The 17514-nt window shown below is 38.1% G+C and overlaps 1 protein-coding gene across 1 annotated transcript in view; it reads right to left on the bottom strand.

Annotated features, from left to right (window-relative positions):
• LOC150095553 (proteasome adapter and scaffold protein ECM29) overlaps positions 1-17514 on the bottom strand; it is a 691438-nt gene that overhangs the window by 281438 nt on the left and 392486 nt on the right. The window contains exon 25 of the mRNA XM_090409825.1: positions 8521-8586. Within this exon, the coding sequence (XP_090265951.1) occupies positions 8521-8586 (66 nt within the window). The remainder of the gene's footprint in view (positions 1-8520; positions 8587-17514) is intronic.

The following is a 17514-nucleotide window of genomic DNA, read 5'->3' as shown; positions in this document are numbered from 1 at the left end:
AAGATTTCCTGAGTAAATTAAATAACAGTTGTAATAGATTTGGTATGAAGGTCAGCATTAAAAAGACAAAGACAATGAAAATAGGTAGAATCGTTGAAAATATCAACTGTGTTGTGAACGGGGAACCTGTGGAACAAGTAAAACATTTCAGCTACTTAGGCACGATTTTAATTGAAGATGGTAAATTAAATATGGAAATAGATAACAGAATCATCAAAGCTGGTATGGTAGGAAGTCAATTTAATAAATGCATATGGAATAAGAGAGAAATTAGTCTGAACACTAAATTAGCTGTATACAAGACAGTGTTCAAACCAGTTTTAACTTATGGATCTGAGAGCTGGGTCAAAAGTAAAACACTTGACCAAGGACTAGAGACCACAGATATGAGAGTCCTGAGAAAGATTAGAGGCGTGAACAGATGGCATCAATGGCAATTTCATATTAAAAACGAGGATATTAGGAAAGAACTTGACATTGTCAGCATCCAGGAATGTGTTAGCAGAGCTAATCTCAGGTGGTATCAGGTCAGTTAAACAGAATGGGCGAGGAAAGATTAGCAAAAGAAATGTTCTCTGCCAGGTTGGCAGGAAAACGACCCGGAGGAAGATCAAGATATAGATGGATTGATACGGTACAAAATGCCTTAAAAGATAGAAATATAAGATCTGATAATGTTGGAGTCTTGATAAGTAACAGACTGATTTGGAGGAAAATTGTAAATAGGAAGTAGTAATAATGTAAATTTTTCATGTAGTACTATCATATCCTGTACACCCCTTCAGGGTACATGTCGGGAATTTGATGATGATAAACCTATTTGCATATTTACAGTGATTAAGCATTGCTTTAAAAAATTTATTTGTCATTATCTTATAAAAACGTCTCCCAATCTGAAGAAAGTAATGTCTTCCTTAAAAAGTATTACCAAACAACTACAAACTGGAACACTATAAGAAAAAGGTCAATATAAACTTCTTTCTCGATCCTCATCTGCACTACACATGGCACCAATATGCTTATAGGTTTGACCTTTGGCACATGGAAACAAGATTAAAAAAAATGCAGTTTAACAATATGTTTTGTTCAAAACAGCACCACCAACAGCAAATCTAGAATAAACATTATGAGATCATATATTAAAATTTTGCATAAGAAAAAAAAATTATTCACATCATATTTATTTCAATGAATGTTAGTTGAAAACAATATGGTTTTTCATAAATATTTAACAATTTTCAAAATGGGTATTTATTTGAGAAAGTACAAAAATTATTTCTGTAACTGACAAATCAGGTTAGATTGCAAGTAGTCATGTAATTAATGCTTGTGTGAAATTAGCGAATTTTATCTGTTTTCTTGTGTTTTTTCATCAAAAAATTAGAGTATTATAGAGGATTAGTGTAGATTTTCATGTTTTTCGAGTATTAGTATATTTATAACATTTTTATGTGATATTTTCAGCATGGCACCAACGCGACAAACAATGGTGGCAAAGACCACATTGTCCAGTGATTTGAATTTGCGAAATATTATTCAGTGCAGTGTATGCGAAATGTATGCACTAAGAAAATTAAATGAATATGTGCAAGGAAGTTGAAACTGGAAAGAAAACATGTATTATTAAGTGTTTTAAAAGTGAGTGTCAGTTAGGTGATGAAAACGCAACACCGACGATAAGATGGAAAATGATGTTAATAATGCCGAATGTGTGGTCATGAAATAGAGGAGAAGTGGATATCAATAAAGGAATAGTGTGCTTAAATGTTATCCTTCATAGGACAAAGCAGAAAATTGAAAAACTGCAAAAGTGGCAAGAGTTAAGCAGGGCTGAGAAAAGAAAAAAGCAGGTGATCCCAAAAAAACAATAAAGACCAACCGAACAAACAAGAAAACAAGTTAAGGAGAAAATTTAAATGTTGATTTTAACCAGCTATTGGGAATGGTATCTATATTGTGTGTGTGTTTGTGTGAATGTATGGAGTCTAATCAATGCAGTACTTAATAAGAGTATACCAAAATTGTGTTTCCTGGGTGCATAAATTCACAATATTAGTCACACCATCCGGATGCAAAAAGGTAAGTGATTGTCTTGGTTGGTACCAATGATTTGAGAGGCGAGAAGTATTCTAAGAGGGAGGATATAAAGGAGTTGTTAGAAGAGACAAAATTGAAGAGCGAGAAGGTGAAGATTGTAAGTCTCCTACCACACTATGATAGAGGCAAACTGAGGAGGAGGGCATTGATAGCCAATGAGCCTGTACGTAGACTGTATAAAAGGAATGGTTTAGAATTTGTGGATCCGTCTCTGTTTGACAGAAAGAAGGATTTGTACAATGATGTGGATGGACTGCAACAAAATGGTTTTGGTGTTAGATGTATGGAGAAAGCTTTGTTCATCAAGCTTGTTAACATGCAAATTCAGGGATTAAGCAAGGTGGAAGCAACTGAGTGTGTGAAGGCAACCATGAAGCAAGTGAGTGTGAGAATGACGAAGTGACGAATTTAGTCTCTCAAGCAAAAATAGTGAATAGGTTAGTCAATTCAGTAAGTAAAGGTGGGTGGGAGAATAAAGGGATGTTGCTGTTTCTATATACTAATGCCAAAAGTATGAGAAACAAGAGGGACAAATGTTTGGCATTGAGTAGTGCAACCTTGCCAAAAGTTATAGGCATTAGTGAGACTTGGCTAACAGCAGATGATGTAGTTACAGGGATTGAATGTAAAGGGTTTAGTATTTTCAGGGAAGATAGAATAAGGGGAGGAGTACTGTTGATTATAGCAGATGAATTGCAACCAAAAAGAATAGGTGACAGGTTGGAGGGTGACTGTTCATTTGAAGCAATCTGGTGTGAGATTAAGACTAGTAAGACAAAATATACAGTTAGTTGTTGCTATAGACCAGGGAATTCCACAAGATGATCTGGAAGACATGCATCGCCAAGTTAGTACAATAAGTACAGGTTGAGTGATTATTATGGGGGACTTCAACTATGCAGATATAGATTGAAAGGAAGAAAGATCAGATGGCAGAAAGGAAATAGAATTTATACACCTGCTGAGAGATAATTACTTAAGGCAGCATGTGATGGAGGAGACTGGGGGTGGGAGAGTATTGAACCTGGTCATAGGATCAGAAGAGCTATCCATAACCAAGTTGACAACATAGCCTCCAATTGGTGAAAGTGATGACCATGCGGTCTTGACTTGGGAAATATTCTATCAATAAAGGGTTTTTGTGGAAGTAAAAGGCAGGTGATTATGACATGCTTAGGAAGAAGCTTAAATCTGTAACGGCATAAAACACTGCAAGGCAAGCGTGTTAGTAGTGCATGGGATATAGTTATGGGTCATCTAGAGGAAGCATTATTAAATTGTATACCTTGGGTAAGGAGGGTTAATCGGGTGGGAGTTAGATGGATGAGTAATATCATTAAGCACAAGCTGCAGAAGGTATATAAAGAGAAAGGTGACCAGCAAACTCAGGAACAGTACAAGGTCCAGGCAAGAAAGGTGACCACAATGGCAAGGAAGGCAAAATCAGATTATGAGAAGAATTTAGCCGAGCAGGACAAAGGAAATTGCAAAGAGTGCTTTTGTTATGTGGCAAGTAAGAGGAAGAATGACAATGGAAGATTAACCTTAATGAGTAATGATGGTCATGAGGAGATGGAAGCAGATGAAATAGTTGAGTTACTGATTGAGCACTTTGCAAGCATATATCTTCTTAGTGAGGTTACTGCTTTAACCTATGTGACAGACACCAATGTGAGAACAGAGGTGGATGAATTCGAGGTCCTTATATCATCACAGAAACTCAGTGTAAATGCAGCTGTGGGATTAGATGGGATATCAGCTAGGATTTTGAGAGAATGTGCAAGAGAAATGGCAATGCCTTTGACTAAGCTGTTTATTTTAAGTTTCAGCTCTGGTAGAGTTCCAAGAGAGTGGAAAGAGGGCAAAATTATTCCTTTGCATAAAGGAGGTTCTAAGACAACAGTATCTAAGACAAAAGTATTAGAAATATTGGTAAAAAAAAAAGAGAATTAAAGAATGGGTAGATAAAAATACGATACTGTATGAGGGTCAACATGGGTTTGTGAAGGGTTGATCATACCTTAGTAATTTACTAACTTTTTTTAATAGAGTAACAGCTGAGTTGGATAAAGGAAATGACTACACGATGATTTTTCTGGATTTTGCAAAGGCATTTGACAGAATACCACATGGAACACTCACGCAAATAAGAACAAATGGGGATGGATATGACACTGGTTAAGTGGATAAGAGGGTGGCTGCTAGACAGATATCAAAAAGTGGAAAATGGGGGGGGGGGGGGGGCAGAATGAGGCGAAAGCAGGTGACTAGTGGTGCGTCACATGGTTCAGTGCTGGGACCATTGCTGTTTAATTTGTACATAAATGATATAGGAAATAACCTGAAAGGAAATATTCAATTGTTTGCTGATGATGCAAAATTAGATAGAGTATAGTTAATCAAGGCGATGTGGAAAGCTTGCAGGACAATTTAAATAGGCTGCCAGTATGGAAAAGTTAATGGGTATCAGTTTAATGTTAAGAAATATAAAGTTATGCACTTTGGGATAAATAGATGAAACTAGAGATTTAGGAGTGGTGGCAGACAGAGAGTTAAAGTATAGAGGACATATTGCTAAGGTAGCACACTTGGTTATTGAAGAACACATTAACAAGTAGAGATAAGGAAGTTGTAATTTCTTTTTATAAGGCCTTGATATGCCCACATCTGGATTACTGTGCTCAAGTCTGGTAATTTGGGTTTCTTGGTGATGTGGAAACGGTGGAGAGGATTCAGGTGCAAGTGACCAAGATGATGAGTGGCCTGTGAAATGTGCCATTTGAGGATAGATTGAAGGTGTGTGGATTGCAGAAGTTGGTTGATAGGAGAAAAAGAGGAGATATGATAGAAACATTTAAGTTGCTTAAAGGATTTTATAGGATGGATGCAGGGGAAATGTTTCAGCATTTGGCTAGAGGGACCAGAACAAGGGGTCATCCCTGAAAGTTGAATAAGGTATGGTCAATAGGAGTATGAAGACTAGATTTTTTGCTTGGAGAGTTGTGAATGGGTGGAATGGGTTGCCACAGTCAGTTGTGAGTGCTTTGTCAGTTAATGGATTCAAGGAGAGGTATGATAGATTGTATGGATAGATTGGGTCTCCCGTGATGAGTCTTCAGACTCCATGGAGGTGCCCGGATAATAATAATAATAATAACAATATTTTCAGAAAAATGAAAATACCTAAACACCTTGTTCTATAGCACTGATATGAAGAATAAAAGCAAATATTACCATTAGTACATAAATTTATTTCTAAGACTTATCTGATGTTGTTTTTGAAATAGATGCAATTTATATATTTTATTTTCATACGTGTGAAATTCATTTTTTATATCTCTTGCAAACAAACAAGCTAAATAAAATGTAAAGAAGACATTAAAATATTGAAGATAATTTCTGAATAGGAAATTATCTTCAATATTTTACATAAAACAGTATAAAGTCAAGTAGACTCAACAGTTGCTCTGCTATAGTATTAATGTTAATGGCACTACATCATTAAGGGATTAACTGCAGAGTAGTGTAATTACATCATGCAAAAATCAAAGCTGCTGATATTTTTATTCTTGAAAAATCATAAGGCGGGTTCATGTAATTGATTCACTTAAATCAGTAAGGGGGGGGGGGGTTAAACAATGAAAATATGTGTGTGTAGAGGCTTAAATGCTGTGAGGACATCATGTTGGAGGATTAATGGATTGTATCCATTAAGCATTTACGACTATCTAGGCAACTAAATAGGCTGGCCTTTTAAAAAATATGTTGGGATACAAGAGTAATACCGAACTGTGTTAAGCTAAAGATCAACTTTCACTCCAAAAAAGCCCTCCACATTTATAACCGTGCCAGTTTGGCACTACTGAGGGAACAAATCACCGCTACACGTGCCACCCTCTCTGAGACGAATGCTGCCATTAGCTCCTTACAATCGGAGCTCTCCGCTGTACTTAACCCTGAACTTTGGTCTGTTCTCTCTGGCATCTCGGAAACTTCCGCACAGATAGAATTTCATAAAATAAACATACCAAGAAATTTAACTACCTTTGTAAAGCCAAGCCGCAACAGCAAGTTCAACAGATCCAGACAGTAGTTAACTTATCGTCCAAAAGGTTCTACAACGATGCCTTCAGTGCCCTAGGCCTCGGGCACAATTTCAGGGTCGCTCCGAAAGAAGTGCCGGTGCTTAATGTGATGTTCACCGTCGAACGCGGGATCTGTCGCTTAGCGCCGGAGATAGCAAACAACATCAGACTTGATGTCACCAACATCCTTGCCCAGTCTTCGCCTCGAAAAAGTAATGTATCGTCCTCCCAACGCACTGCTCTCATGAAATTACGAAAAGAAAAAAGTATCGTCACCACCAGAGCTGATAAGGGTAATGCCACAGTTGTTCTTAATGCCACAGAATACAATCGAAAAATGGAGATTATCCTCCAAGATCGCTCTACCTACACCCCGCTAGAACACGATCCCACAAAAACACAAGTTAAAAAACTTACTTAAAAAAAGTGTCTTCCTGGCCCCCGGATATCACGAAAAAACTCAAACCTTTCTGTCACCCCCCCCTCCACCCCGAATATATGGTATACCAAAAATCCACAAACCCAATTCCCCACTAAGACCTATAGTAGATGCCACTAACACACCTTCCTACAAATTGTCAAAACAGTTGGCCAACTTTCTGATTCCTCCCTCCCCACCGGACTTTCCACATCCTATATAAAAAACTGTACCCATTTCAAAACCCTCATAGAAAATTTAACCTTAAATAACACAGACATGTTGGTAAGCTTTGACATCTCCTCATCGTTTACCAATTGTTGAAAAAAATTGACAAACAGATAGAGGGAACCGCCATGGGTTCCCCCCCGCTCATCCCCCTTCTGCTAATTTTTATATGGAAGATTTTGAAAAAATGAGCCATAAACTCAGCCCCTCTCAAACTTTCTATCTGACTAAGATATGTAGATGATGTGTTCTTTATTTGGTCTCATGGCCCAGACACATTAGACTCCTTCCTCAGTCACCTAAACAGCCTACATCCAAGAATCCAGTTCACGATGGAAAAGGAAAAGAATAATCGTTTACCCTTCCTAGACACCTTAGTTACGCTTCCTACACGCCTTCCCAACGGTACACTTTCCTTCACGGTATATAGAAAACCCACACACACAGGCAAATACATTCATAAACTCTCCCACCATCACCCAGCTCAACAATATGGCATTATTAAAACTCTTACCAAGAGAGCCCACAATCTTTGGAGGAACCACCCTTAATACTGAGCTTGACCACATACACAACACTTTCCTCTCTAATGGCTACAGCGATCACAGCATTAAAAAAATAATCAGGTCCTCCCCCATTCCCTGGTCTTCTCTCCAGAAAGAGTTTAGAAATGTCGTCACCATACCCTACATCCGTAGCACATCCGAAAAAATAGCCAAGATTTTAAAAAAGTACAACCAACACACAGCATTTAAGCCCCACCACAAACTTGCTACCCTAGCCGCTCTACAAAAGATCAGCTCCCTCCTCTCTCAGTGCCTGGAGTCTATAAAGTACCCTGTTCCTGTAAACTGGCATACTTTGGACAGACAGGCAGATCAGCTACTATCTGCCTGGAGGAACATAAGTCATACATCTGCAAGCACGACTATGGTCAGTCAGGCCTGATTGACCATGTCTTGGATACAACCCACAGGATCTCATGGGAAAAAACCACCATGCTCCACCACAGCAAATTCAAAACAGAAAGACTATTCTTAGAATCAGCAGCAGCTCTCAGGAATCAACCAAATCTTAAATATGGTTGCATTAAGCTTCCTAAGATTTGGGAAATGCTTACCACGAGATGTCCCACTTTACATTCCAGGCCACCTACAACTACTCTTAGAGGGTGCTCCACCTAGATAGGACTTGAGTGTCACCCACGTGGTTGGGCTTAGTATTGTTTGTTATTTGTATTTATGTTACATTAGTTTTTTTGTAATCCCTGAAGATGTCTGATTGACTGAGATGAAATATAGGAAGAATTAAATTCTGTTTTAATCCTTTCTGAGTGCTGTATACAATCCATTAAGCCTCCAACATAATGACAATATGCAATTATTAATTTATTGATAGCTACAAAAATCAGAATTTTATTACATGTTAGCAGTGACTTATTTTTCATTTTTTTTTTTCATTCTATTCCTTAACAAATAATCACAGCATTATCAGTTACATTCTTAAAATCAATAGCAATAAACTATTCTATTAATTTATTACTATTCTATTCTGAATAAATACAGATATCTCTTAAAATATGTAAACAAGTTGGCTTATTAGAGGCACAACATTAGGGAATTAACTTTAATACTTAAAAGAAACACTATATACACACACACATTCTTACAGGGGCACAAACATAAATTTTACCCTAATGGAGATTCTCCTAGTTCTCCTTGAAACAACGGTGTTTCACTTGTGACTTCCACATCCTGCCTACATTAAAAAAATAAAATCATAATTAATTAGATATAAAAAATAACAAAATAAAAAAAAGTGAAATTTTCATATCAAAAATAAAACAAAAATAACCTATCTTAGTACAGAATTTCATTCCCAGATAGGTTAATACTGACTAATTTAATTAATCTATGATATTCCTTAACAAATGATCACAATATTACTAGCTAGATTATTAAAATTAAATGTTAATAACCATTCTCATTTTGGACTGGTCATGTAATTTGTGTATTATTTTAGTGAATAAAGAAATATTTAGGAAAAGGACTGAAAATAAACTGAAAATGTCAGACAAGAATATATATTGGATGTGGACATGAAAGCAGAGTTGCTTTCATGTCCAAGCAACTCCCTTATGAGTTGCTTGGACTCCCTCCAAGTTGTTTGGAGGGAGACCAAGGAAAGAAAAGGAAAGATGGTGATGTGAAAGACGTATCGAATGATTCGTGAGTGGCTCTCTATGGAGATTCCGTTATTAGAGGTGTGGTGAATGAGAAGATGCATAAGATTTGTTTTCCTGGTGGAAGAATGGAGAGAGTGATTGAAGCGTTGGACATGAGGAATAAGAAAGCACAAGAGTTGATGGTTGTAGTAGGAACAAATGATTTGGATGGGAACAAGGAAAATGACAGATTGGATAAAAGGAGATTATTAAGGAGAGTAAAAGATAACAGTGTAATAGGAAAGGTAGTCAGTGTGTTGCCAAGGTATGATAGTGATGAATTGAGGAGGCGAGCAAGGATAATGAATGATATGTTACAGCGGTTACGAGAGGAGAATGGAGTGCATTTTGGGAATGTGTGGGATGAATTTGAGGGATGGATTGAATTGTATAAAGAAGATGGGCTTTAAATGGTTTTGGTGTGAGTCAGCTGGAGAGGTAATGACTGCAATGAATAGATCTGAGGTGGTGTGCAAAGTGATATGAAAGAGCAAAAAAGCAGAGTAGGGAGAGGTATTTGCTCACTTGCAAATGGAGAGGTCAATATCATGAATGAAGTAAATGAGAGAGTGGAGGTACAACACAAAAGGGGAAATGGGGGAGGGAGACATTTATGAAACATGCAGATGCTGAATTCAGAGGTGAATGTGTGAGCAGGCAAACACAGATTGAGATGGCCCGGGATGAGTGGGGAGAATTTAGGTGCGAGGAAAGTTGTAGAATTGGTGGTAATATAGAGGAAGTGACTGGGAAATTTATTGAAGAATCACATTGTAGGAGTGATGTTCGTAGGACTTGTAGAAGCAATAATAATTTCTTATGTTTATTCACTAATGCTAGAAATATCATGAATGAAGTAAATGAGAGAGTGGAGGTACAACACAAAAGGGGAAATGGGGGAGGGAGACATTTATGAAACATGCAGATGCTGAATTCAGAGGTGAATGTGTGAGCAGGCAAACACAGATTGAGATGGCCCGGGATGAGTGGGGAGAATTTAGGTGCGAGGAAAGTTGTAGAATTGGTGGTAATATAGAGGAAGTGACTGGGAAATTTATTGAAGAATCACATTGTAGGAGTGATGTTCGTAGGACTTGTAGAAGCAATAATAATTTCTTATGTTTATTCACTAATGCTAGAAATATTCGAAATAAGGGGAACGAAATTGTTGCTTTGCTTGAGTTTATTCGCCCCAAAATTGTTGGTATAAGTGAGACGTGGGTAGATGACAATGACATCCTGACAGGAATAGAGATGAACGGATATGATATTTTTCGTGAAGATAGACAGAGAAGAAAGGGAGGAGGAGAAGTACTGTTAATGGTAGCAGATGAGTTGTGCCTTATCTAATGTGGATTTGCAAGTTACAAATAGTGGCTATGGTTTTGAGGCACGGTATGGTGTGAGGTAGAAGTAAACAGGATGAAATATTTAGTTGGGTGTTGCTATAGACCTGGTAATATGGAGGGTAATGAGAATGAAATGTATAGGCAAATTGGCCTAGCTAGCAAGAAACAGGTGATCATTATGGGCGACTTTAATTATGGTAATATAGACTTGAAGCAAGAGACTGCATCTGAGGGTAAAGAAAATGAATTTTTGGAGTTTTTGAAAGACAATTACCTTAGGCAGCATGTAATGGAGGACACACGAGTATTGGATTTGTTCATCTCATCAGATGATGTTATTCTTCCACCAGTTGGTGGAAGAATAACATCCAAATGGAGAAATCTTCCACCAGTTGGTGAGAGTGACCATGAGGTGATTACTTGCAGGGTGACCAGTCATGCGAGGATGTCTGTTAGAAAGGGATATATGTGGAATTATAAGACTGGTAATTATGAAAAGCTCAGGAAACAGCTTGCAATAATAAATTGGAAAGAGGAACTGGATGGAAAGGATATCAAATGCTGCTTGGGCCATACTCAAGAACTATTTGGTGGAGGCAATATCAGAGTGCATTCCAAAGGTTAAGAGGGTAAATAGAGTAGGAGTAAAATGGATGAATCAAGAGATAAGGTATGCAATCTGGAAGAAGAAGGTGTTATGGAAAAAACGCAAAATGAATATTTACAACAACCAGTTGCAGGAGAAGTACAAAGAGCAGGCGAGGAAGGTGACTAGCTTGATAAGGATAGCAAAATTGTAGTATGAGCAGCAGTTAGCTAAAGCAGCCAAAAAAAAAAATCCTAAGGAGTTTTTTCGATATGTGGCCAGTAGAAGAAAGAATGATTACGGTAAGATGGGATTGACTGGTGAAAACAGAGGAATGATAACCACTGTGGAGGATATAGCTGAGATATTTAGTGAGCAATTTATAAAGGTATTTCATTCTTGTGAATGTGACATCATGCAGAACTTGGAAGCACTGGGAAAGAAGGAGGAGGAACTATTAGTAAGTGAACAGGAAGTATACGAGGAATTGAATAATAGACTTGATGTAAATAAGGCTGTGGGACTCGATGCTATTTCACCAAGTGTTTTGAGGGAATATACCACAGAGTTAGCAACAGCTTTCGCATATCTTTTCAACATGAGTCTCTCACTGGTTCAAGTTCCAAAAGAGTGGAAAGAGGGTAAAATGTTCCAATTCATAAGGGAGGTGATAAGAGTAAGGCTTTGAATTATAGACCAGTCTGTGTGCTGGAGTTGTGGTTAAGGTATTAGAGAAGTTAGTTAGGACTAAGATTCAGAATTGGGTTGACAACAGAAAAATACTCTTTGGTGGTCAGGACGGATTTACTAAAGGAAGATTGTGCTTTAGCAATATGCTTACTTTTTATAATAAAGTGACAAATGTGTTGGATATACAGTGGTATATTTAGATTTTGCAAAGGCGTTTGATAAATTGCCACATGACAAGCTGGTAATTAAATTGGAACGGATGGGGCTGAACAGTAGATTAGTTCGCTGGATTGGAGATTGGATGTTTGATAGGTATCAGCGAGTTGTCTATGGAGGAGCGATGTCCCAGAAGAGGAAAGTTACTAGTGGTGTACACCTCAAGGGTCTGTTTTGGATCGATTGCTGTTTAATTTGTATGTAAATGATATTTGGAGAGGTCTGAATGGTGATATGCAGTTGTTTGCAGATGATGCAAAGTTGGAGAGAGTTATCAGGAGTAGAGCAGATGCTGTAGCTTTGCAAGAGGACTTGAATAGACTGGTTGAATGGGTAAATGAGTACGGATGTCAATTCAATGTTTCAAAGTGTAAGATTTTGAAATTTGGAAAGCAGAGATGGGATGTAAAGTACACAATCGATGGAAATATCTTGGAAGAGGTAGAGGAGATGAGAGATCTGGGAGTGATTATAGACAAGGACCTAAAATTTCAGAGATACATTACTAAAATTGTGAAGACAACAGATAAAGGAGACAGTGGATTATGGGAATGATGCAGAGACTTGTAGACACTGACTTGTAGAAGTAAGGATGTCATGGTTCCTTTGTATAAGGCTTTGATCAGGCCACATATGGATTACTGTGCACAGATCTGGTCACCTAGTTTTCAAAAAGATGAAGATGCGTTGAAAAAGGTTCAGAGGCGATTGACTAAGGTGGTTTTTGGTCTCTGGAATGTAGAGTAAGAAGACAGATTGACAAAATGCAATTTGCAGAAATTGGTGGATAGGAGGAGGAAGGGGATATGATCGAGACATAAAAGCTGTTAAGAGGTTATTACCAGATTAATGTCGGGGAGGTTTTGCACAGAATGGGTAAAGATAGCAGGAGAACAAGAGGTCATCCCTGGAAGCTGTATAAGGAGGGTGTGAGCAAGGGAATGAGGAGCAGGTTTTTTGCATGGAGTGGCGAGTGATCGGAATGCATTGCCCGAGAGTGTGGTGAGCACAGAGACAGTGAATATATTTAAGGCATGGTATGATAAACTGTGTGTATAACAGTGGACCTCCCACGATGAGTCTTTGACTCCATGGAGGTTTTTATAATAATAATAATAAACATTTTATAACTCAAATGTGTTTCTTCCCATCTATCTATAGGCCGTGTAACTGAAATTACTATATATATATATATTTCACATGATTAATTCTTTAGGTTAGGATATTTTGGATTTATGGTTGAAGCAAATCAGGCTATGAGGCCAGTGTATTATATCGCTTAACTGCATGTGTTCTTATGACCATTTGACCATTTTTGCAGGATGAAAAACCCTGAGATTGGATTACTCACCTTCAGGTGAAAAGCTCTGATAAAGGTTATTCACCTCACAGACAGGATTCGAACCTAGGTCTTTCCAACACAAGTACATCGTCAAAATCAACTGGGCTACAAAATCTCTGATTCATTCTGGAACTGTGCAATAAGATGATGAAGATATAAGAGAAAAAAAAAAAAAAGTGTAACAGAACTTGGTTCTTGAAGTTATAATAAAGATGAAATAAGGGCTGATTTTGAGCAGTTTAAGCTGCTGTTGACCAAGTTGAGGTATATTACACAGTTAACTAATATTTGAGCCACTAATAGTTAGGCAATGTTAACATAATGCCTATCTCACCCATGCTAATCCCACTTATCTGTGGGGTGGCATATTTCATAAATGAGGCTCTGAAAGGACACCTTGAAAGCTTACATTCTTATATTGAAGAAAATCTTTTCATGTTTGGTAACAGAAGAGTCTAAGGAGGAGAGAGGAACACATTACAGTCCTATCCAGCTGTTTGTATATTAAGGAAAGGAAAAATATAAAAACAGCTGGATGGAACTGTAATGAATTTCCTTCTCCCCCAAAGCTAATTTAATGTGGAATATTTTGAAAATGCATCCAACAGAGCATTGCTTAAATCAATAGTTTGGCTGCACTATATTGATGATTTTCTATACGGCCTCATGGTCCAGATACATTAGACACATTTTTAGTGCATCTTAACAGCCAAGATCCTAAAATAAATTTCACTATAGAAAAATAAAATACCAATTATCTCCCCCTTTCTAGATACATTAGTGGCATGAATTCCTGAAGTCTCATTATCCTTTTCCATTTAAAGAAAATCTACTTGTACAGAAAGCTATTTACATAAGCAATCACACCACCCTTCCTTTCTAACAGCATGGCATCCTCAAAACACTTGCTCATTGAGTCAGGGATATTTGTGCAAATGACACAGCCCTTGAAACGGACCTCAGGGATATTCGCAACATCTTTTTTAGCCAATGGCTACAGCCTGTAGCAAAGATGGCAGCAACAAAAGTCAATGACAAACGAGCAACTTGTGTATCACCAGTGCAGAGCTGTTGATCAGCAAAAAACCCACAAAGTACAATAGCTGAAAAGCTTACGTCACTGATTTAAAAAAAAAACGGTATTTTCTGCGAGTTCTGTTGCCACTAGCTGCACACATCCTGTGCAAAAATAGATCAACATGCGCATAAACTATTTATTGACCTCAACCAGCCCTCTTTCTGTTCGCTGTGCCTCCCTTCTGTAAAACAACTCTTGAATTTAGGCAAATGAGTCAAAAACTTCAAACAGCATCAATGCTACGAACGAAACTTTTTCCTCCAAAATTTGAGCAGCAGAAGCTAAGTCTGAACTAGCTGATGATCAGTGCCACAGTGTGAATTTACCTTTGCCAGCGAATGAACTCTGTGACCTAATCGCATCAACAGTACTAATCGGAATAAAAAAAAAAATAAATAAATAAAAAAAAGCAGTCATTTTAGACCTTCCGATGGAAAGGAAAATCATTAAAATACGATAACAAACTAGCAGAGGAATGCAACATTGATTCTAAAAATATCATCAGATGCCATCGTTTTCGAGCCAGAAATAAAAGAAAGGAAAGAATGAACTTTCCATGCCTCGTAAAAGTGACTTGTGACACACCAACAAGTACATCTAAATTAATACCATCGATTAAACCAAGTCCAAAGACACTAGTCCCCAATCATCATACGTGATTGACCAGACCTAACATTTGCCTGGAGGGAACAAGGATGCCATCTTCTAAGAGAACTTGAAGAAACACTGAAATAAAGATATTCAGTTGGATCATTGACTACATACAAGTTAAAATAGTGCAAAAATCAAGTGATGTCACTAGTAGATACCAGTATACAGGCACTGCATAGGAAACGTGCAAGACCCTTGCAGTAAAATATATACCTCACAAAACCACTCTCCAACCATGCACATCCACTTCACTAACATCCGTGGTCTAAACTCCAACCTTAATAGTGTCCACTACCACCTTCAGTCTACCAGACCCCACCAACTCTTTATGGCAGAAACTCAAATCTCACCTCCCACCAGCGCTACTACTCATTTTAACTTTCAAACTATACATGTGTATGCACAGACCTTGTGCTACCCATGGGTCCTTTCAACCCAAGGGTGGCGTCTGTGCATACATCTGCTCTGACATACCTTGCCAGAGAGCATCCAACCTAGAATTTCCCAACTTTGTCCTACTTTGGATGAAAATATCCCTTCCCCACTCAGTCAAATTCATTTGCTGTCCTATCACTCTTCAAATGCCACCAACCACTCTGAGCTCTTTAATTTCCTCTCCATAAAAATTTATTTTCTCCAGTCACACTTCCCTTACGGTGAAATCATCCTCCTAGGAAATTTTAATATCCACAACACCAACTGGCTTTCCTCCTCTAGTTGTACAGATCTAGCATGCAGAGATGCTGAAACATTTGCCATCACTAATGATCTTACACAGATTGTTCACATGACCACCAGAATACCATATATTTCTGGTGGTAATTCTGAACCACTCTCCAAACAGCCAAGATCTCTTCCTCACCAATGACCCTTTCAAATATACAGTGAATGTAGTGAGCTCCCTTAGGTAATTCCAAAGAAAAGGTAATTCGAAACAATCTAGTGCTCGTCTCCTCCCCCATTCAACAATGCTTACACAGCCACTCCCATACAAGAGTAGTTTGGGATTATAACAGTGTGAAGTAGGACAGCGTCCAAGACTTCTATGCCTCATTCCCATGGTTGGACTATAGCTTCCGTCCTTCCAACGCAAACACATGCAACAAACTTATCACCAAAGTAATCCTCACCAGCATGGAAACATACATTCCCCACACTACTGTGAACTGCCATTCCCTAAACGTGTGGACAGACTTATGTGTTCGTCGAACATGTTGTTTATTATTTTAACGGTATAATAGAACACAGAAACTAAGTAAATAATTAATTTATTAACTTGATGCTGATATTTCGCTGGTATTATAACCAGCATCTTCAGAGCACAAAAACACTGTTTGTCACAATAAGCGAGACTAAAACAACATGGTGTACTTAAACAAAATTGTAGCAGCAACACAAAGACTAAAGCCCTGATTTGGGCGCCCTCTATCTGAAAAAAAAACAAAAAAACTATCATATATTACTAGAGTCCTAGAAAAGTGCTAGTTTTTTCTTAATATGACTGTCTCCCAGATCTTCGGCAAGTTAATACAGCCATATTTGTTGAGATTTAGAGTGTGTTTTAAGGCTACTGTCACGTCTAAGAACAATCTCTCTGATTTATACGGGTTTCTGTGTAGTACTTTTGTGTTTTTCCAGTTGATCCTGTGTGCAGGGGTATCCAGAGCATGGTCTGCTAGGCCCGACTTCCCATAATGATAATTCCGGATGTATCGTTTATGTTCACTGTCCTTGGGTGAGCAGATGAGGGTGGCTAATTTGCTACATGGTCTGAATGTAGTGCGTAGTTTATGTTTATTGAGAATTCTTGAGATCTTTTCGGATGTGCCTTTAATGTAAGGGATGGTGGGAGGGGTTTCTTAGGAGTGTTTAGTATTTTGTTTATTTTATGTGGATTGTAGCTGTTGGCCAAGAAGGTGTGGCGTAAGTGAGTCAGTTCAGCAGTAAGAGCCTTGTCATTGGAGCCATCTGAGAGACGTGTGATGAGTGTATCCAGGAAGGGCAGACAGTTGTTGGCTTCCAGTTCCATAGTAAAGTGGATTTTTGGATGTTGGTTATTTAAATGTGCTAAGAATGTTTTCAATGTCTCAGGGCCATGTGGCCAAATAGCAAGCACATCATCAACATAGCGTAGCCAAAGTGTTGGTTTGAGAGTGGCTGTATTGATTGCTTGTTTTTCCAGGTGTTCTATGTAAAAGTTGGCTAGGGGGGGAAAGGGGGGAGCCCATGGCTGTCCCATCAATTTGTTTGTATATGTTCCCTTTCCATGTGAAATATCCTGCATGTATTGTGAATTTGAATAGTTCAAATATATCAGGGGGGAAGTGTGACTTCAGTAGATTGAGGGTTTCTATTAGTGGTACATTTGTGAATAGTGAAGTGATGTCAAAGCTTACTATTAAGTCTGAGCTTTTTAGGGTAAGGTGTTGTAAGATGCTTTTTAGGTGTGCTGAATTTTTGTCAAAGGAGGGAGAATTGTTAGTGAGAGTGGCTAGTAGCTTCGCTAAATGTCTAGCCAGTTTGTATGTGGGACTATTTATATTGTCCACA

This window comes from Typopeltis vanoorti, chromosome 20 (genome assembly GCF_054136105.1).
Source record: "Typopeltis vanoorti isolate ZY-2024b chromosome 20, IOZ_Tvanoo_1.0, whole genome shotgun sequence".
Taxonomy (NCBI): domain Eukaryota; kingdom Metazoa; phylum Arthropoda; class Arachnida; order Uropygi; family Thelyphonidae; genus Typopeltis; species Typopeltis vanoorti.
Note: the sequence above shows the minus strand (reverse complement) of the source record. Positions and strands in the feature narration are given on the sequence as shown.